The sequence below is a fragment of the Sminthopsis crassicaudata genome, chromosome 4, assembly GCF_048593235.1.
Source record: "Sminthopsis crassicaudata isolate SCR6 chromosome 4, ASM4859323v1, whole genome shotgun sequence".
Classification (NCBI taxonomy): domain Eukaryota; kingdom Metazoa; phylum Chordata; class Mammalia; order Dasyuromorphia; family Dasyuridae; genus Sminthopsis; species Sminthopsis crassicaudata.
In genome coordinates, this window is record NC_133620.1 from 253,978,718 (window position 1) to 253,999,451 (window position 20,734).

The 20,734-nt window shown below is 34.3% G+C and overlaps 1 protein-coding gene across 2 annotated transcripts in view; it reads left to right on the plus strand.

Annotated features, from left to right (window-relative positions):
* LGSN (lengsin, lens protein with glutamine synthetase domain) overlaps window positions 1-20,364 on the plus strand; it is a 34,330-nt gene extending 13,966 nt beyond the window's left edge. The window contains exons 1-4 of one of the 2 annotated variants that reach the window (XM_074310598.1): window positions 890-1,092; window positions 6,305-7,202; window positions 14,169-14,347; window positions 17,098-20,364. In XM_074310598.1, coding sequence (XP_074166699.1) covers window positions 6,419-7,202; window positions 14,169-14,347; window positions 17,098-18,297 — 2,163 coding nt within the window. In that variant the 5' untranslated portion in view covers window positions 890-1,092; window positions 6,305-6,418 and the 3' untranslated portion in view covers window positions 18,298-20,364. Of the gene's footprint in view, window positions 1-889; window positions 1,093-6,304; window positions 7,203-14,168; window positions 14,348-17,097 lie in introns of those variants that run through there. The other variant, XM_074310597.1, reaches the window with a different exon arrangement.
* Window positions 20,365-20,734: the final 370 nt, after the last annotated feature.

Consider the following 20,734-nt stretch of genomic DNA (forward strand, 5'->3'; position numbering starts at 1 on the left):
GTTCAAATTTTATGCATGGAGAATTCCTTTAGTGAAATCCATTTGTATTTAATTTGATAGAGTAAATGAGATAAGGATAAAGATGGCATATGTATGCAAGAAGTATACATAGATTTCAAAAGAAAAGATGTAATTAAAAAAATTCATGAATTATGAAAATTTATTGAGCTATAAGGAATTCTTTCTTTGAAATCTCTACTAAGGTGAGACAAAGGAATCATTTAATGTAATTGAAGTAGAATCATTCTGAAGAGCTGAATATATTTCTGGGATAGAAATGATTGTCAGAAGAAATGAGAACCAACATATTACCACTGAATTTTAAGATATTTTGTGACTTTCACATTAATTAAATTCAGGTATTTTATTTAACCTGACTTTCAGATCTCAAACTGTGATAGACCCTTTTTTGACAAGCTCATAAGCTTCTACCTTCCCCCCTCCATCACTCCTACTGTTTTCTCTTTTAACTAATATTTCTGTTTTTAGTGCCTCCCCAGCTCTCTGGCTTGATCTTGACTGATCTTAAACTGTCCCCTTGTTCCCAAATTGAGGTGAATACAATTGTCTTCTTTCCCAAGATGGCTTCTGGAGAATATAAATGAAATGCTAATAATTATTTCACTATATACATGTTATCTTGCTTATCTAATCTCAGTTTACTAAAGGACAGACAATCCAACAAGTATTTATTTAGTATTTGACTATTATATGTCAGTCATTATGCTAGGAATACAAAGATAAAACAAAAGGAAGGGAAAAGTAACTTTTTTTTACTTCCTTGTTTACTTGTAGCACTTTATTTTTAAGGCATTGCATGCTGGGATGGTAAACACAACATGTGACATAAATACAAAACATACACAAGATGATTTTAAAGGGAAGGAATAAGGCTAAGATATAGAGTTTATAGAGGGCACAATGAAAAACAGTGGGACAGAGACAAAGGAGGGAATTGAGTTTACATGGAAAAAAAATGAATATACAAGTACTAATGGTTACAGAAGGGAATTTTGACCTACACAACCAATTTTTACTGTTTGAAACTTCCTGTGTACCTGCAATATCCACTTTTGAAACTGCTATAACAAGGTAAGTGTCCTCTTGATAAGGACCTATCATAAAGCCTCTGGGGTATATGGTTTCCAAGGAGATCAGAGCATTCCAGCCTGCCCTGGTCTTTCTGAAACCTATTTATATATGCTTTGAAGACTCATGTGTGTGCTCCTTAGATGTTCCATATATAACTATAGGCAAGATCTAGTGAGGAATATAATTAATGCCACAATAAGGCCAAAAGATGGGGAAAACAAAGGAGAACAAAAAGCTTGTAGTTATGATGAGGGACAAAGAGAAGTATGAGAAAAGTAGAACACATATGAAACTAGAGATTTTGTTCAAAAAGGAGAATTTCAGTGTTAGGGACCTTGGAGTGTATTACCACAATGGTAGGAAACTGAAGTAGAGAGTCAAAATATTGTTAAATTGAGAATTTCAACCCATGTAATCAAAACAAAATTTCCTTTTATCAAGTTTAAAGAAATGATTACGCAAATCAATCAAAAGATTTTAATTGATATAGAGTAATGTAAATGTTAAGGAACAACTCAAAAAACACAAGATTTTTCAACTACAATGAGAATTATTCTAGGAATTAGCAATTTAGGCCTATGTGTGCTTCTGGGACCCTTTCCTTGGCTCTGTCATTGTGACTTATATCCACACTGTTAACAAAGTTCATTTCTTTCTGCTTCTGGCTATCTCCATGTAGAATCATTGGATAAGAAGTTTAGAGTTGAGAAAGATCACAGTCAGTCACTTAATAAGCACCTTCTTTAGAGCAAGCATTGTGCTAAGTGCTGATGTTAGAGGCCATTGAGTCCAACATAATCATTTTAGAGATAGGAAACTGAGGCTGAATGATTTGCCTAGAATCACATGACTAGGAATTTTCTTTGGCAGGTTTTGACCTTCAATTATTTTACTCTAACCCTAAAGCTTTATTTATTATACCACTAAGTTACTTTATGCAACACACTTTGTTTAGCATTCTAAAACAATGCCGCAGGGACAAAACTCCAAGAATATTGTAGCCATACTGAAGTTTGGAACAAGATTTAAGTAAATCTCTTCACTTCAAGATGTTGTATGTGTTTCCCTCTCCTTCACCCCCTCTCAGCCATTGCTCTCACTGAACTGTATCTAATTCTTTCATGATGTGACTAAATATAAATGAAAGGTTTAGATGAATACAATATATGGCACTGAAGAAACTGGCATCCTACATAATAGACAAATATGCTGCTGTTTCAACTGGCAGAGATATTGTCATGGAAAGTGCCTAAATATTCTATAGCTAATCACTATAGGATAGAAAATAAAATAATAAATCCTTCCTTATAAATTCAATCTTTGTAATAGGATTTATGGCAAAGATATGCCTCTATAATGTCCAGGCTAGCTCCCTGAAGGGCCTCAGGATGAGTCAGAGTCAGGAACAATCAAAGTTTTTGGTCTTTAAGGGGAGAAGTGAAGGAGGCAGGCAAGCTGCCATGTGGCTTAACAATGCTGTATCTTGGATTCTGGAGTCCGGAGTCTCCAACCTCTCTCCTCTTCATCCTGCAGCCAAGTAACTCTGACTTCTCTCCCTCAGTCCTCCAATCCTTGCCTATGATTACCTCACCACCACACATTCAGCAAGCATCAATGGTGAGGAGATCCATCACATCACCATCTTATCTAAATATATGTATATAGAACCATGAACTCACATCAAATAGGTAATTAGCTTTAAGTGCTTTGTTGTCTGATTCAAGCACACCTTTTCAGAGTTTCAGCCCTCTACATTCCTCTAGTGCCATATTAATAAAACTCCAACTCTAAAGACTTATTGGAGATTGGTAAAGGTAGAGGGATGGGGTTGGGGGTATTGTTTTTCTTCAAGCAAGTTGGCTTATTTTACATAACCTCATATGATATGTAGAATTAACTTGTTGAATGAATATTTGATAAATAAATGAATTTAAAATAGAAAGGCAACAGAAAAAAATAACCCTTTCTTCACTGTCAAGAATTCTTTTATTCCATCTTCTTGATGTTCCATATTGTTTTAAGCATTGTTATGCCACAGTTTCCTTTAATTGTTCTGCCTCAGTTTCCCTTAATTGTTCTGCTTCAAATCCCTGGTTGCAACCCCGCCTCCCTGACCATTAGAACTGATATAAATTAGGACAGAGATACTAGTCTTGACCATTAGCATTCCATAGAACCATAAATTGTAGATAGGTTACTTAGAGATAGGTAAGCATATTTCTTATCTCAGATTCAGTGGCTCCTAGCCTCTTCCTCTTATCAGAATTTATGGTCCTCTCCCCAACCTGTTAGAACCAAATTTTTAGTTGGCTCACCAGAGCTTTACTGCCCCTCCCTGACTTTGTCTCTCCTAAATGCTGGAGCCCTATAAAGAATCCCTGGAATTCTTCACTGAAGAGTGAATGCTTTGCTGAATGCTTTGAGACTCAAATCCCATTCAGTCTTCTGGGGGCAACATGGATCCTGTTTTGTTCCCAGCACAATCTCTCCCTCTCAAATAAAATATTAAAAACTCTCTAATTTCTATCTTGCTTCAGTTTCTGTGGTACCACAGCATAAGTCCTCAAAGATAAAGAGTTCAGTATTCAAACAAAAGAAATTCTTAAAATTATAAAAAACATTTTTGATAAAAGTATGAACAGGCTTCTACATTTTGATTTTTCAGTTCTAAAGTTGGAGCTTGGTGATTGATATCACAATTTCTATAAATACTTAAAGTAGTTTTTGCCATGTTTTCAAAAACTTTATGTCTCATTTTGCTTTTTAAGCAATATGCTCCCCTTCTCGAAAGAAGTCCTGATCTTTCAGATATTACTTCAAAACTCAAAGTCTTTCAAAGAAGGAAATAATTCCCTTTTTGCTTTTAGAACTATGCAAAGAGAACCTAGGTCTGTCTTAGAGGTGTTAAACACAGGGCCCATGCATGGGCAGTGGAATGTTTACAAACCAGACTAAAATATAATTAGGAAATATTTAATAAACAAATATAAATATATTAAAACATAGATAGTAATGCATTTTTAAAATTATATCAATATGTGAACCTACATTAATTCCTTATGTATGAATTGGTAGTTTCCATTTCTATTTGATTTTGACACAATTGTTCTAGGTTTATGCATAAGGGAGAGTAATGCAAGAAAGGAGTTATACAGGTTTTAAACTCTGATGTACAAGGATTAATATTTAATTATTTCCTTGTTGTCCCTTACTTTCCTTTGCCTTCCCTTTCTTTTTTCATTCCATTTGTAATTATTAGGGAGTTCTTATTGAATTCAGGTGAATTCTAGCCAGTTTACAATTTCACTTAGAAATGCATTTTCTCATTATCTTCAATTATTAGTGTTCAATCCAAGTCAATCTAAAAAGTATTTATTATGCAGCTATTATGTGTAAGTAGCACATTGGTATAGTGAATAGACGGCTGGCCAAGAAGCCAGGAAGACCAGAATTCAAGCCTTGCTTTTGACATATACTGGCAGTATGTCTTGGGCAAGTCATTTAACATCTCATCTGACTTTCTAACTTTCTAATAAGTTGCAGAGAAGGTATAGACTTGCATCAGTAGAGGTAGAAGGTGTTCTTTTCCTTATTCAGGAGTTCCCTATGTAAAAGAAATCATAGATCCAGTCCTTATACCAATTTAACAATTATCATGCACTTGTCAAAAGACTATGTATTATTTCAGAGTGGGAGGGAATACAGAGGTGTATTAACAAGTAAATAAGAAGTAGTCCCCTCTTTCCCATCTCTATCTAGTAGCATTAGCTGTATAATAGGCAATGTTGGAACTGGAATTAGGAAGACTAAATTTGAATCTTATCTCACATACTTACTAATTATACAATATTAGACAAGTCCTTTAAACTCTCTATGTCTCAGTTTCTAGTCAAACTAGAATAAGGCATTATCTATCCTTGATAGCATCTATTTTGGAAAGTTCTTCTGAGCATATATATAAAAGTAGTTTGGAAACTTAAATGTGTGATAATATACTTATTTTCATTTTCTACCTTTTTTTTTTTTTTTTTTTTTTTTTAAACTGGCTATGAAAGGCAATGTTGTATACTGGATAAAGAACCAACATGGAGTTAGTTCAAATTCTGTCACATGCTGGATGCCTGACCCTGGCCTATACAAAAGTCACATAACTTCTTAATGCTCCAGGAAACCTTCTAAGACTATAAGTTGCAGAGCAGGTGGTACTTTTCATGGGGCAGAGTGAATTTTCCCATTAAGAATCCTCTATACCAATGAAATCAGAGGTCAGGTCTAAAACCATAGGAACCATATTTTGGATATAAAGAATAGTTGAAAAAAATGCAGATTTTTAGCTTAGATAAGACTTAAAGGCAATGTGATAGTTCTCTTTAGGTATTTAAAGGACAGCCTTGTAGGACAGGGATTAGACTTTCTCTGTTGGGCCTCAGAGGACAGAATCAGGAGCAATTAATCAAAGAACCAAATTTGAGCTTGACGTCAGGAAAATCTTCGAAAAATGAGAGCTATCCAGAAGTGGAATTGGTGAAGAACTGCAGAATCCACTTTAAGTGGCCCTCAGTGGTCATAAGTTTGTTTACTTAGCTCATAGTCAAACTCATTATGGTTAGTCAGAACTTATTCTCAATCTTCAAAGCTCATTAGAATGCAGAATCACCTTTGAAATACAATGAGACATCAGAGTGTAAATATAGTGAAAGTTTTAAATGCAAATTATATAAAATATGCTATAGTAGGGGCAGCTAGGCAACATAGTGGATAGAGCACCAGCCCTGAAGTCAGGAGGACCTGAGTTTAAATCTGATCTCAGACACTTAACACTTCTTAGCTGTGTGACCCTGGGCAAGTCACTTAACCCCAATTGCCTCAGCCAAAACCAAAGAAACAAACAAAATATGCTATTGTGTGAAGTACAGATAACAGATAGCTTAATTTTCTTAATATCATAAAAAAGATCTCCATAAAAAGAAAAGAACAATCAGTTAGTTAATAAATGTTTATCAAGTTATTTATTGTAAGCCAGACATTGTATTAAGTGACAGGAATGCAAAGAAACAGGGGAAATAAGGAACATAAATATATAAAATAATCTTATATGGGACTAATTATTTTTGATGAGAATTTAATACCTATTTTAAAATCTGACTTTTCAATCTCTACTATGTCATTTATGAATATTTATCATATGATATGTTGACTCTGTTGATTATAGGATGCCACAAGAGGTGAAGAGGAAGAAATGGACTGATGGCAACTGGATATATAAAATAAGAGGAAAAGAAAATAAAGTTACTAAGAGCTCTTTTCTTCATCAGAATTAGAAGAAATGGACACATCTTTCTCACAAGATATTTTAGACTATTATGATCTCCCAATAACAGGTGGTCATTTGCAGACCCAAGTTAGTCCACCTCTCCAAAAAACAGCTTGCATTTCTCCTGAACAGCAGGAACCAGAGGAAGAAAGAAATAAAAATTATTCCCATGTAGCAAGTCTAAAAAACGGCAAATCTAGACTTATCAAAGAAATACATGAAAACAATCAACTAAAGCAGATGGAGACTAGTCTCAAAGGGGATAAAGAAGGAGTAGCAATGAGAGAAGATAAACCTGTGGGAGGCAAAGCTGACAATGAGAATGCTTCTCAGAGAATGGAAACAGAGATAACAACTGAGCATTTGGGAAACCATGATAAAGGTGTAAAACAAGCATTTGCTTTGTACCTTGGAATGCCCAGATCAAGTCGGCAAGAACTTGATACCCTACTCCCAGAGTGCTCACTAGCTATTAATTTAAATAGACATGGAAGCAAGCCCAGGGACACACTGTCTTCCCGAGTATTCCTGTCCAAACCTTGCAAACAAACAATGGCAAAGTCAAAACAATGGCAAACATTCCAGACATTTTACCCTCATCATGGAGAAGATCCAAAGCCAAACCAAGATATAATAGGAATGCCAAGCAAAACAATCCTAAGACCCATTTTTGTGGAATCTGAGGAACAGCAAACAGGTGGCCCAGAAGAGCAGCCCACTGGAATTAAAACAACACCCTCCCGGACAACAGGGAGTAAATCAAATCTTGAATTTGACTCCAATACTAGGCATATTGGTAAGAATATAAGATTTTCAATTTTCATGTACTTTTCATGGTCCTTGTTAAAGTTATGTCTCCTTATTTGGAGGTGGCATGGGATGGTGCAAACAGTACTTCTAGGAATCAAGAAACCTGAGTTCTATACTCATGCTAGATATCAGTTTTCTGACCTGTAAAGTGAGGTGGTTAGTCTAATTGATCTCTAAGGTCCTGTTCAGCTCTAAACATTCTGTGATTCTAAGTGACATGTTTTATAAGAGAGTCTATTATATAATTGAGGAAAAAAACAGTTCTTTCTCTCTCTCTTTTTTTTTTTTTTGTAGCAGCAGGTACTTATGAAGTCCAACCACCTGTCCCCAAAATAGCCATTTGCAAGTCGTCATGTCTTGTTCACTATAACTGAAATATTTCCTCATTTTAACTGAACAAAGGCAACATGTCTCTGAGGTCTTCCAGTTGCTATAAAGCTTGGTGATTTTTTTATATTTCCTTTTCTTCCCCTTAAACATTTCCAGCAGTAAAACTACTCCCATGAAGGCACATTGATTTAATTTATTAGTCCTGTGAGGTGGTTGGAATGCAAGAACATCGAATATGAACAGCACTGTAAAGAAAACAAATGAACCACAAAGCTTGCAATTACCTTCATGCTATTCATCATGTCCATTTGGGAAGTGTTGACCAAAGGGCTTAATTGTTACTAACAGGTATGATTTATTTGAAACAAAGGAGTTTGAACAAGGATGCAGCCCAATCAGTTGATGCTATAAAAATGAAAATAGATTGGCTAGGGTGCTTATATTTGATGAAAAAGCTTCAGATCAAAGCACTAATTTATTTGCTGAGATATATTCTAGACTATCTAATGATAATTCTTACTGTTAGAATAGACAAGGCCAGTGCACACAGGACAAGAGTACTCTATCAATGGTAACTCAAAATGCAAACATAGCTGTGATCTTACATGTGTAAGATAGCCATCTTACATGTTTTATAAAATACTTTAAAAGAAATTTAATTTCAAAGATCTATAATTTCATTCATGTGAGTGCTTACTCTATCCCATGTAGATTATATTGTATCCCACAGAGGATCATAGATTTTGAACTGGAAGACCTTAGGTTCCACATCCAACCCTTTCATTTTATAGATAAAGAAATAGAGACAGATGAATTAAGATATTTGCCTTGAGTCCCACAGCTAGTAAGAATCTGAGTCAGGATTTGTACCCAGATTTTCATGACATTAGGTCTATTATTCTACCTTCTACATCATGCTGACTCTCATTGTAATTTCTGTATGCTGTACATAGTCTTCATTATTAACTGATGTCCCTTTTTCCATCTCCACTCATGATTAATTTACCAGTTAATCAACAAACATTTTCAGTCAGTAGACAGACTTATGATGTGTACCCCTTATAATATATTGATTCTAGACTCTAAGTAATAAAATTGTTCTGTTTCTGCTTCTGAATGCATGTATACCCCAAATTACCCATTGGTATAGAATATAGATATGTAGAATATTGGATAGACATAGCCTAATAGTCTAATTTTATGGCATACCTTATATACCATATAGCTAATTGTCAGTTCTGTGCTTGCCATGATAGTTTGATTTAAATCATCATATTTTTCTTCTTTGTGAATCCAGAATTTCCTTTATATCATGGTGAAATTGCACTATATCAAGGGATATTAAGTAATGACCAGAAAATCTCTTTAAAATATAGCTTAATACTATTTAATATATTTTGGAACTTGATTATCTAAAAATGAAATTTAATAATTAAAATTGTTTTATAGATATGAGAAAAAATTGATGCTATCTCCTCCCATCTTTTTTCAGTAGATTGCCCCTCCTGCCATCCTTTCTCTCCCTCTTTTTCTCTCTCTCTTTTCTTCCCTCATCCCATCTCATTTTAGTCTCTCTCCCTATCTACTTGTTCCTTCCTAGCTTCTTACAAATAAGGTCAAATCTCCCTGATACTTAAAAATCCAGATCTTATCCTCTCTGTTAGCTGTACTTCCTCTTTTCCCAGCTTAACTCTTTAGGTTATTTATACTTAGTGTCTCTCCTCTTTTTCTCTTCTGTCATTCTTTTAATACTCATTATTGTGACTTCCAATCTTATCACTCAATTGAAACTACTTTGCCCAAAGTTATCAGTGCTCTCTTAGTTGCCAAATCTATTGGCCTCTTCTTAATACTTAACCTTTTTGACTTCTCTGTAGCATTTGAAATTGTTGATCTTTCTTAGATACTCTCAGTTCTCTATGTTTTTATGACATTGCTTTTTCCTAATTTCATTCTGCCTGCCTGCCTGATCCTTCTCTTAACCAGTTCACCATTCATATTCAACCCAACAACTCTGAGTGTACCTGAAGACATTTCCTGGGCTCTCTTCTTTTTTTCTTTTCCTCTATACTCTGTTCCTTGGTGATATCACTCCTATGAGGTTAATTATCATCTCTTATAAAGGTGACTCCCAAATCTACATATCCAATCATTGATGTTTTCCTAAGCTCTAATCTAGATCATGAACCAGTTTTAGACATTTCAAATAAATTGTTCTATAGACATCTCCAATTTAACATAGTGCAAACAAAATTCATTTCCTAACCTCCCTCCTATTCTAATACTCCTGAACTTCCCTATTTATGCTGAAAGAAGTACCATTTCCTCAATCACCCTGATTTATCCACTTCTCATACTACATAATTCTAATTCCATGTCCTCAATATCTTCCAGGTAATTTATCTTCTTTAAGCTCCCACAGTTCCCACTTTAGTTCAGGCCCTTATCACCTTTTTCCTACATAATTACAATGAACCTTTACTTATTCTATCTTCTTCAAGTCTTCTTTGCTAATTCATCCTATACATAGCTAACAAAATTATTTTTCTGAAGCATAGTTCTGACAATGTTACCCCTCCACTCAGTAAACTCCATTAACTCTCTATTGTCTTTAGAATCAAATAGACTCCTATGTTTGGCATTTACTACCCTTCAAAATTTGTCCCCTTTTGACTTTTCCAATATAGTTATCCTTTGTATTTCACTGGAGTTAGAGATCTGGTGCTTTTATGAACTGGAAAATCCATATAAAATTTTTTGAATTATTATAGTATTAAAAGATAAAATATGTTGATTTGTAATACTATATGTATGTATATATATATATGCATATATATATATATATATATTTTATACATTTCTGAGTCTTTAAATCTTTTCTGTTTTTTCTTCTGGCCTTCTTGTTGCATCTGCAGCTTCTGTGAAATTCCCCCAAAATTCTTATTTAATTTCTAATGCCAAACCATGGTATATTGAATCCAGGATGAAGAAAGTTTCAACATGGAAGAGATAATTGTAGTTGCACATTATTATCCTCTCTGTTCTCTTTAATTTAGCCATACTTGCCAACTTGCTCTTCATAAATTCTGCTTTTTTTAATCTCTAGTTTCCTTCAAAGCACAGCTCAGATACATTACTTCTAAATAAGGCTTTTATTGACTTTTTTACCCTCTCCAACCCTGTTATTGGGATTTTTTCCTCTTGAAATTATTTTCTTATTTGTACATGTTTTTATCTTTCCAAGAGAATATAACTTCTTAAGAGCAAATATTATTTTGTTTTTGTCTGTATATCACTAGAACCTTGCATGATTCCTTAAATGTGATATTTGCTCAGTGTTTATTATATTGAATGAATAATGGGCAAAATAGCTTGTCTATTACAGTGTATTACAAATGATGAATTGCATATACAAAGCAATGTAAATATATATCATCAGTTGTGTGATACAGTGGCTAGAATGCTGGGCTGGGAATCAGAATAACCAGAGTTCAAGTAATCTCTGAGATATTTACTAGATACATGATTCTTGGCACTTAGGTGGTACAGGAACTAGGATATAAGTCTTGGATTCGGGAGGATCTGAGTTAAAATCTGGCTTCAGACATTCACTTTGTCTTGTTTTCTTCATTTCCTTATCTATAAAAGGAGCTAGGAAAAGAAATGTAAAACTATTTTAGTATCTTTGCCAAGAAAACCCCAAATGGGAGAGGAGGATCTGACTAAAACAATTCAATAACAACAAATGATCCTGGGCAAGTTACTTCTGCCTGCTTCAGTTTCCTCAACTAAAAAATAATACTTGTTCCTCAAGTTTACCATGAGGATCAAAGGAGACTAATGTTTCTAAAGTGCTTAGTATCGTTCCTGACACATAGTAGGTGTTTAGTAAATAGCATACCATATGTGTATATCTTATAATAAATAGCTAATTGTCAGTTCTGTACTTGAAGTCCTGATGGCTTGGTGAAATAATCATACTTTTTTGTCTTTGTGTCTCCAGAATTTCCTTCATTTCATGGTGAAGTTATACTTTAGCATAGGATACTAAGTAATGTTTTTTAGAAATGTATGACCTGAAAAAGAACATAGACAGGTTATGTAGTAAGAGTGAGGACAATTCTAATGTTACATTTGTACTGCTAATGTCAAGAGATCTAGAGGAAGATATTTGGGAATGTTGTATAGACCAGCTGATGTGGTTAGTGGCAGTGCAGAGAGTTGTGAGAACTGGGGTGGGGAATCCCCTCAGGTCGGTGCATAGGTCCAATGGAAAAGAATTCGGGAACCTCAAAAAGTCTGATCGGCAGAAAAGGAAAGTTTATTGTTCACTAAGAAGGAGCTCTCTTAGCCAGCAAATTCCTAATGAGGAATTTGGCCAAGGTGTGTTTGACAGACCCCTGTTTTATGAACAAAATTTTGGTCTAGGTCTGGGAGCTGGCTGGGCTAATCAATACAGGACGATCAGACAGAGATCTCCAATTGAATGAGACCACTTAACTTGGGGAGGGCGATGTCTGGGAAGAAGGTATGCTTTTTCCCATGGGAGAGTCTGAGATCCCGAATCTAGTTTCAGGGTTCACCTCCCTCCACCCAATCACAGCTACGGTGGATTTATTAAAAAGCATGGGCAGAAGTCACAGAGGTTGAAAAGGCATGGACAGGTTATAGTTTGCATTATCTGGAGAGACTACCAATATTAATGGGATCACAGATATAGCAAAATAAAGGTACTGAAGTGTTGAGAAGAAATATATATTTAGAGTTTTAAAAAGTTCCTGACTAGTAAATATTGGCTGTATCATTATTTGCTACATGATCATGAACTATATATTTAACATATTTGGGTCTTGTTTTTCCCACCTGCAAAATCAGGGTTTGGACAAGATAAACCCTAGAGGTTATCTATGTAAGCTATAGATAATCATCTATAATCATAGATAATAGATAATCATCAACAGATCGCACATGAGGACTAATAGAAGGAAATAGATTTATTTGGCCTGGAAAAGAGAGCACTTAAGAGGAATATAATAGTGATCTATAAGATTCTACTTTGTTGTAGAAAAAGGGATTGGATTTTCTTTTTGATCCTAAAGGAGTCAAAGTAGAAGAAATAGGTGTAAGCTCCCAAGAGACAAAATATATAATGTAAGGAAAAATTTGCTATCAATTAGGAATAGGAAAGAATGAAATGGGTTGTCTTTGGAAGGTTTCCTTTTCTTTTAAAATTTAAATAAAAAATAAGTTTATGAAATAAAAAAAGCATTTCCATAACAGTAGAGTAAAAAAAAAAAGATGAAACTGCAAATCTGTTTTGAATTTTTACTCATTTTTTTTACTTTAAAAAGATCTTACTGTTTATTTGCTTGAATAATTTACTTATATTTAATCTTTCTCTCTCTTTTTTTCTTATACTCTTAGCAGCTTGTTTTTAGTTTTCCTCCTCACTTTTTGATTCCTTCCTTTTCTACTGCACTTGCATACACTTTTTTTCTTTTTACAGATTACCAAAGCTGAGTGTTCTAAGTGTTCTGGAGGTTGTTTGTTCCCTGCCCAGAGTAAATTCCATGAGCAAGGAGTAAATAAAAGTAGATTTCTAGGACCTTTTTACCTTGATCATGGAAACTCTTCTTCCCTGGATCAGTTTTAGATGACCATGTCTTTAGTCCTCACTCTCCCAGTTTTTTGTCATTAGTCTGTGTAGAATCAATGCTTTCTGTTTCTTGTGGGATAGAAAGGTGTTCAGAGTGAATCATTGTTATGAAAGAACTGGACAGGGACACCCTGGGCAAGGAACCTGAGAAACAAGACTATGAGGTTTGTTTGCACTGGCTATCCCTAGTATACAAGCTGGACTAGAGTTGAGGAAAGTGAATCAGATCTTTAAGTAATTCATATTTAGTCAAGAAGTTTTTGCCTGGTGTCATATTTTTGTCTTATCTTAAGGATCAATTCAGTCTTAATGCTATAGATTTGACATTCCTTCTTTTGAGAGTTTTTTTTTTTTTTTTTTGGTGATGGTAGGTATTATCCAATAAATAAAAACGCCTTCTTAAAATCATTTTCCTCTTTAAAATACTTTTGATATAACATGTGTGATGTACTAAAGAAAAAGACAGAAACCCAACTCCATTCTTAAGCACTTACAAACTTTTAGTATGTTCTTCTCAGGCCTTGAAAGAAAATTAAAATATTTTAAAAGATATTCATCATAAGAAAGGCTTGCAAGGTGTCAAGGTTGTATATTTATGTAAATTTATTCTCATTTACATAAACAAGGGCATTTGTGTAAGCACCTACATATGGTAATAGTATACACTTATGCAAATAGTGTTAACTCCCAACTAGGCAAAAGTGATAAAAAAACCTCTTAGGCTGCTCTGAGGCAGCACAGTTGGGAAGATATATGGGGCTGTGGGGGCAAGAAGGAAGGCTTCTGATTATATGGAGATGAAATAATGAATCCACACTTAATAGCTATCTTTTGAATGTCTGAGAATATAATGGTTTTAATCACTACATTTATGTTGCTCTCAGGTTTCTCATTCTTTACAGTAAAATTATTCATAGATAAAATCTTTCATCTCTCAATAACTTGAATTCTCTTTTTCTTAAATAGGTGGTTCCAAGGATCATGACACCAACAACCCTAGATTTCATATCCCACTTCCCTTGTTCTCCAGAGTGGAGCACATAAAACAAGAGATGACCAGAGACAATATACATTTTGTCCGATTTGAAGCAACAGACCTACATGGAGTGTCTAGATCCAAGAGCATTCCAGCTCGTTTTTTTCCAGTAAGTTTTATATTAAAGATATAATTTTATGTAGTTCTATGACCATTAGCAGGTAAATCACAATTATATCTATTGCTTGGAATCTCTAAAGCAATTCAAGCTAGAATTCAAGCATTCATTCAGTTTCTTTTCTCAGCCTTTCTCCAAGCTCACTGAATGTTTCCCCAGAATCTAAACACATCTTCTCAATTAAGAATGCCTCTTCTTTAGCCTAGCAGAAATACAACATAAATTAGGGTGGGAAATTTAGTTCTTCCCTTGAATAATTTCTCTTTACTAAATTATATTTCCTAGCTTGTCACATTCATGAAGATTATATTTTATTTGACATGAATAAATTATAAGACCAAGAGCAAATGTCAAAAGAAACAAGAACAATGAGATGAATTTTTTGAAAAATAAAAGTATCCTTTTATAGTTACTAATTATAATAAAAATATTAGTTTTTGGATGACATTTAAAATATCTGGAGACATTATATACTAAAAAACAAAGATTTGCACATTTCTTTCCTCCCCTCACACTCCAGAAACAGTGTTTAGATTAAGGTGGAATATAATTTGGGCCATATCCTTTGGATTTTGCCAAAGGAATGAAAATGTTAATCAGACAGCTAAGCAAACCCCTTTTTCTCTTTTTCTCTTCCCAATATTGTACAGTAGTATCTGAGCAAATACAGGAGTTAAATATTTCTGAAGTCCAAATTAGTCTTTTTTTTTTTTCTTATCTTGTAGGATATCACTATAATGTATAATTGTTATTTGTATAAAAAGTGTGATATAGCTCTAATGGAAAATAGATTATAATATATTTATTGTTAATTATTGATCAGAGGTATTCAATAAAGCCTAATGTGGTAGGAAGGGCACTGCATCTATTGTCAGAGGACAATTTAAATCCCGTTCTGCCACTTAATACCTGTGTGATCTTTGAAATAAGTCACTTACTCTCTTTGGTTCTGACTTTTCTCATTTGTATAATAAAGGGTTTGAACTAGATGATTTTTAAGGTACTTTCCAGCTCAAAACCTACTATGATCCAATGATTCTTGCCCCAGTATTTTAGTGCTGTGTGTTCTCAAGGGTGTGCTTGTAAATGTTTAACAACCACTTCTCAGAAAATAATGTTTACATATATGTCACTTTCTAAAATTTAGATAGTCAATAATATAATAAACCAGCCCCTCATTTATTATATTTCCTGTCTTCTGAGGTGAAAATTTAATAATCATCTATTGGGAACTAATCCATGCAGGCTCTATTTTATTTATTTATTCATTTAATTATTTATTTATTTGTTGCTGAAATGTTCTGGCAGATTCTACTCACTTAGAAAGGTCTTATGATTCTACTCACTTAGAAAGGCTGTTGTCTGAGAACCAGCCACACTGTGTTTGGAGAGGTATATTGTCAGAATGATTTTTTTTGGGGGGGAGGAACCTCAAAAATACTTAGTAGTACTGAGATTTGGTGGTACAGTGCCAAGTATGGAGTCAAAAAGACTCACTTATCTTCTTGAATTCAAATCTGGTCTTAGACACTTACTGTGTGATCCTACGCAAATTATGTAACCTTGTTGACTTAGGTTCCTTATCTTCAAAGTTAATGAAAGAGGCAATGGTAAAACACTTCAGTATCTTTGCCAAGAAGACCCCAGATAGGGTCATGTAGACTCAGATATGACTTAAATGACTGAAAAACAATAATAAAACTAATATCTGAAAAGGGTTATATATGATCTACTTTGATAAAGCGAATATATACACATGAGAATATTTTATTTTAATAGAAAACTCCTGCGACTTTTAAAAAGAAAATAAGTTAAGAGTATATCCTGATCTAGGCAATGAGTATTACTAAAGAGATGCATATAAGAATCATTGTGCCTATGAAATTACAGGTCAAAATCCTATCCCTATTTTACAATTAGCCTATACTTGTCAAAAAGTGCTAAATCAAAGATGAGCTAAGTATAGAGGTGCTAATAAAGCAATAAAACTATTTCATATTTGACAATCCATAGATGAAAATCAGTGCAGCTAGACTTGAAAATAGGTAATCTTCCCTAAACAAATTTAGTAAAATATTATGAGTAATTCATATACATATGCCAATATTTTGTCAGTGTCATAATGTGGTGATAAGATAAATATAATCATTCATTCCATTAAAAGGAACTTGTGAAACATTCTTTCTTTGAGATCTGTCTTTGAACTGTTAAGAAAAACAAGGGAAATAGTTCCCAACTAGAAATGTTACTGATTTTTTTCAAATGTGAAGTCAGTGCAAAAAAAAAATCTCAATGATTTTGAAAAGATGAAAAGTATAAGATCATAAATACAGAGCTGGAAGGGACCTGAAGGCCATCTAATCCAACTTTATCCTTCTAGAGATGAATAAACTGATGTTCAGAGAGATGAAATACCTCGTTCAAAGTCACAGGTAGTAAGTGATAAATGCAGGACTAGAATCCAATTTTCTTGATTCTAGAACTGCTTTCACAACATTCATATGAACCAGGATGGGGATTAAGACCTGAGTGTTACCATATATAGTTATAAAGATCCATTTTAACCTTGTGGAGGGCGTGTGTGTGTATGTAAACCATCATAATAGATTAAAAAAATTCTATTAGCTCTTTAAAGAATGTAATAACTCTGTAGCTTTTGAATTACTTCTTTTACAACTCTTTCTTGCTCAGCTTCCAAATTTCTAATCCCAATTGCTCTATAACATTTCCTTCTTATTTAGGAAAAAGCAATCCATGGTATTTCCATACCTAGAGGTTATCTTGAACTGACCCTGAATCCTAAAGACAGTGAAGTGGATCATCTAAGCGTAACCAGTTTTAATAGTGACATCATCCTGATTCCTGAGTTATCAACCTTTAGACCTCTGCCATGGGCTGAAAGAACAGCAAGAGTGATATGTGATCCCTTTACCATAATGGGCAACCCTCTTTCGACCTCTCCCAGGCATATTGCCAAACGACAGCTGAGCCATCTACGGGACAGAGGCTTTTCTCTGCTTTCTGCCTTTACCTATGAATTCTGCATTTATGGTGTTGCTGAAGTCATAGATTCAAAGACAATATCCTTTCCCATGGGAATGCTACTAAGCAGTCATGACCAGCTCTTCATTCAGGAACTTGTTGATGGAATGTATCACATGGGGGTCAATATTGAGAGCTTTTCTTCTTCCATTGGACCTGGTCAGATGGAAGTGGCTTTTTGGCCAGAATTTGGCATTACTTCAGCAGATAATGCCTTCACTTTCAGGACAGGTAGCAAAGAAGTGGCAAAGAAGCATAATTATCTAGCCAGCTTTTTCACTGAGACAGGATTTTACAATTCAGGAATTCTGGCTCATAGTTTGTGGGATACCAGTGGGAGGAAAAACTTGTTTTCCACTGGTTCCAGGGTACAGCAACTCACAGACATTGGAAAAAAGTGGTTAACAGGGCTCTTAAAACACTCTGCTGCTCTCAGCTGCCTAATGGCACCTGCTGTCAGCTGCAGAAAACGCTATTCTGTGGATTTCAAAGAACCAAAGGAATGCGTGGCCCCAACATGGGGGTATAATGATAATAGCTGTTCTTATAATATCAAGTGTCATGGTGAGAAAGGCACTCAAATAGAAAACAAACTAGGTTCAGCCACAGCAAACCCTTATCTTGTACTTGCTGCTACCATTGCTGCTGGTTTGGATGGAATCCAAAGTGAGAATAACTTCTTGGATAGTTCAGGTGACAGTGAAAATCTTGCTCAAACAAAACCTTCAGAAATCCCTTTAAAATTGGAAGATGCCTTAGTAGCACTTGGAGAAGATAAATGTTTGCGGGAGGCTCTGGGAGATACCTTTATCCATTATTTTGTTGCCATGAAGCAGTATGAGTTGGAAAATGAAGAAACTGAATCAGAAAGAAATAAATTCCTAGAGTATTTCATTTAGAAGACACTCAAATTTTCCTCTCTTCCAAATATACTACAACTGCTTAAATACCTGAAGATTCAAGTTAATTCAATTCAGCAAATGTTTATTAAAAGTAACTACTATTTATAAGGCCCTATATTAGGTTTGGAGTAATCAGATGCAAAAATAATGTCTTCAAAGAATATAGATCTTAGTAGGAGAAGGGTGGTGTTTTGAAGATATGATATGTGCATAAATAAATAAAAATTATTATATAAAGTCATTATAAAAGAGAAAGAACATTAACATTTGATGTAGTGGTGAGAGATGGGATGCAAACAAAAAAGGTCTTGTGGGACTTTGGGTAAGTTACTAACGCACTCTGGATGCAATTTTTCTCATTTGTAAATGAAGAAAGGTAGGGTTGGATCAGATCTTTTCTACCTCTAAATCTGTGATCATAGCATCCTATAATCTCTCATAAATCGGTGATCAATAGCAAAAGAAAAAAAAAAACCCAAAGCCCCAAACAACAAACAACCCAAATTCAAATACGTTTCATGGTTTCCCCTTTATGATTGCTGTAGGTATGTTGTAGAAAGGATTAATACATAGAAAAAAACTGGATAAGATAACCTCTGATATCTCTTTCAGCTCTAGGAGTCTATAATTCTCTGATCAGTAACTTCTTAAATATGACTTTATTTGATATTATACAGACTAAAATGAATGGTATGTTTGGTTAGGAAAAAACCCTTTTAATAACAAACATTGAAAATATGAGATAAAGTTAAAGGGAAGAGGATTAAATTCTAGGAGATAAGTTTGCATACTTTCCTTGTGCTGTCAGAAAGGCAAAAACATTCATTTATTGTTCTCTGTGTATTGAACTCCCACCTAACTGAGAGACATAGCTTAATCTTTTAAAGGTCTAAATACAGTATATATACCTATACTAGAACACATAGGGAAGTAAAATTAATTCATATATGTATCATATATATGTGCATGTATATAATCTTAATGAATTCACATGGAGGAAGAGAAGAAATAGGAATCAGAAGATCGAGGTAAACCTAGAAGAGACTACCATTTAAAAAAAAAATTTTTTTTTACCAAATAACAGCTATTTCAGAATGTCATATACTTTCAAAATCCAAAAATAACAATGAGTCAAGAGAAAAAAAAGATGTATCTTGGATTTATCACATTCTTTGAAGCAGAATCCATTTGAAATTCATAGAATTACAGAACTTTAAAGGAGGAAGGTAACTCAGAGATTATGCACAGAAATGTAAGCTTCTTTGAGGGAATAGATTTATCAGTGAATAAATGAATGAATGAAAAGCATTTGTTAAATTCTCACTATGTGCTGGATACTGGGCTAAGCCCTAGGGATCTAAAAAAAAAGCCCTTGTTCTCATGGCTCTCAAACTTGGGAAATAACACCAAAGAAAGTGCAACTGTAGATTAGATGAAAGAACCTGGAAATCCTTGTGGAGACCAATGACAAATTGGGGGGAGATCCTTAGATAGTCGCTAGGTTACATGGCAATGCCTGAATTTGAAGGCTATAAAGAGGAAGGGCAGATGGAATCCTTGGCGGTTCTGTCTCATGGAAAGGCACAGAGCTGATGACTTTATTTGGGTATCCAGTCTAGAAAAGTGGTGAGGTGAGAAGATAAAGGGACTGGTAGTAGTCTTTACTAAGACTTTGTTCTGGTCCAGCCGGGAGCAAAGAGAGAAGGTAAAGGAGGAAGGCAAATGTCCTTTTCCTGTGAGGAAAGGGAGTGTCTAATTTTTTTTTTTTACTTTATTTCTTCAGTGCTTTGTTTATAGCCAGCTTTTAATGAATATCTATTGAATAAATAGATGAATCTAATCAAAGTCTCTATTGACAGATGAAGAAATGCAAATCCAGAAAACTTGTGTATTTCTTTTATAAATGGACACAGACTGATAACAACATACAACATATTGTATAAATCATGTTCATATTATGCTAAAAAACCTCATTATAATTTTCTGCTCACTTGTAAGTTATAACAGTTCATTGTCAGTGTGTATTGCTATTTAGAAATAAAAACCTCTTCTACTGGCATCTGAGACATGATGCATGTGTTTCTATTCTTGCAGGACCCCACCCATCCCTTTGCTAATATTTTAAGGGTCACTTGTTACAAGCCAAAGCTGAGACACTGCAATCTCTTTTCAATGTCATTGTTAAAGGTGACTAAGACAGATGAGTTGACATCAGATATAATTTTTCATCTCTTTTTTATTGGAGACTTAATCAAATAAATAGATAACTGGATGAATGAATAAATAAAAGAAGTTTTAAGATTTTGCAACTACTTTCTCAGAAAGAAATAATTGGCTTTGTTCCTTTTGATTAAATGGATTCCAGTGAGCACTGGTAATGAAAGCCAGTTCCAGACTCTCACTAGCTATGGGACTCTGGTCCCTGATTGACTTG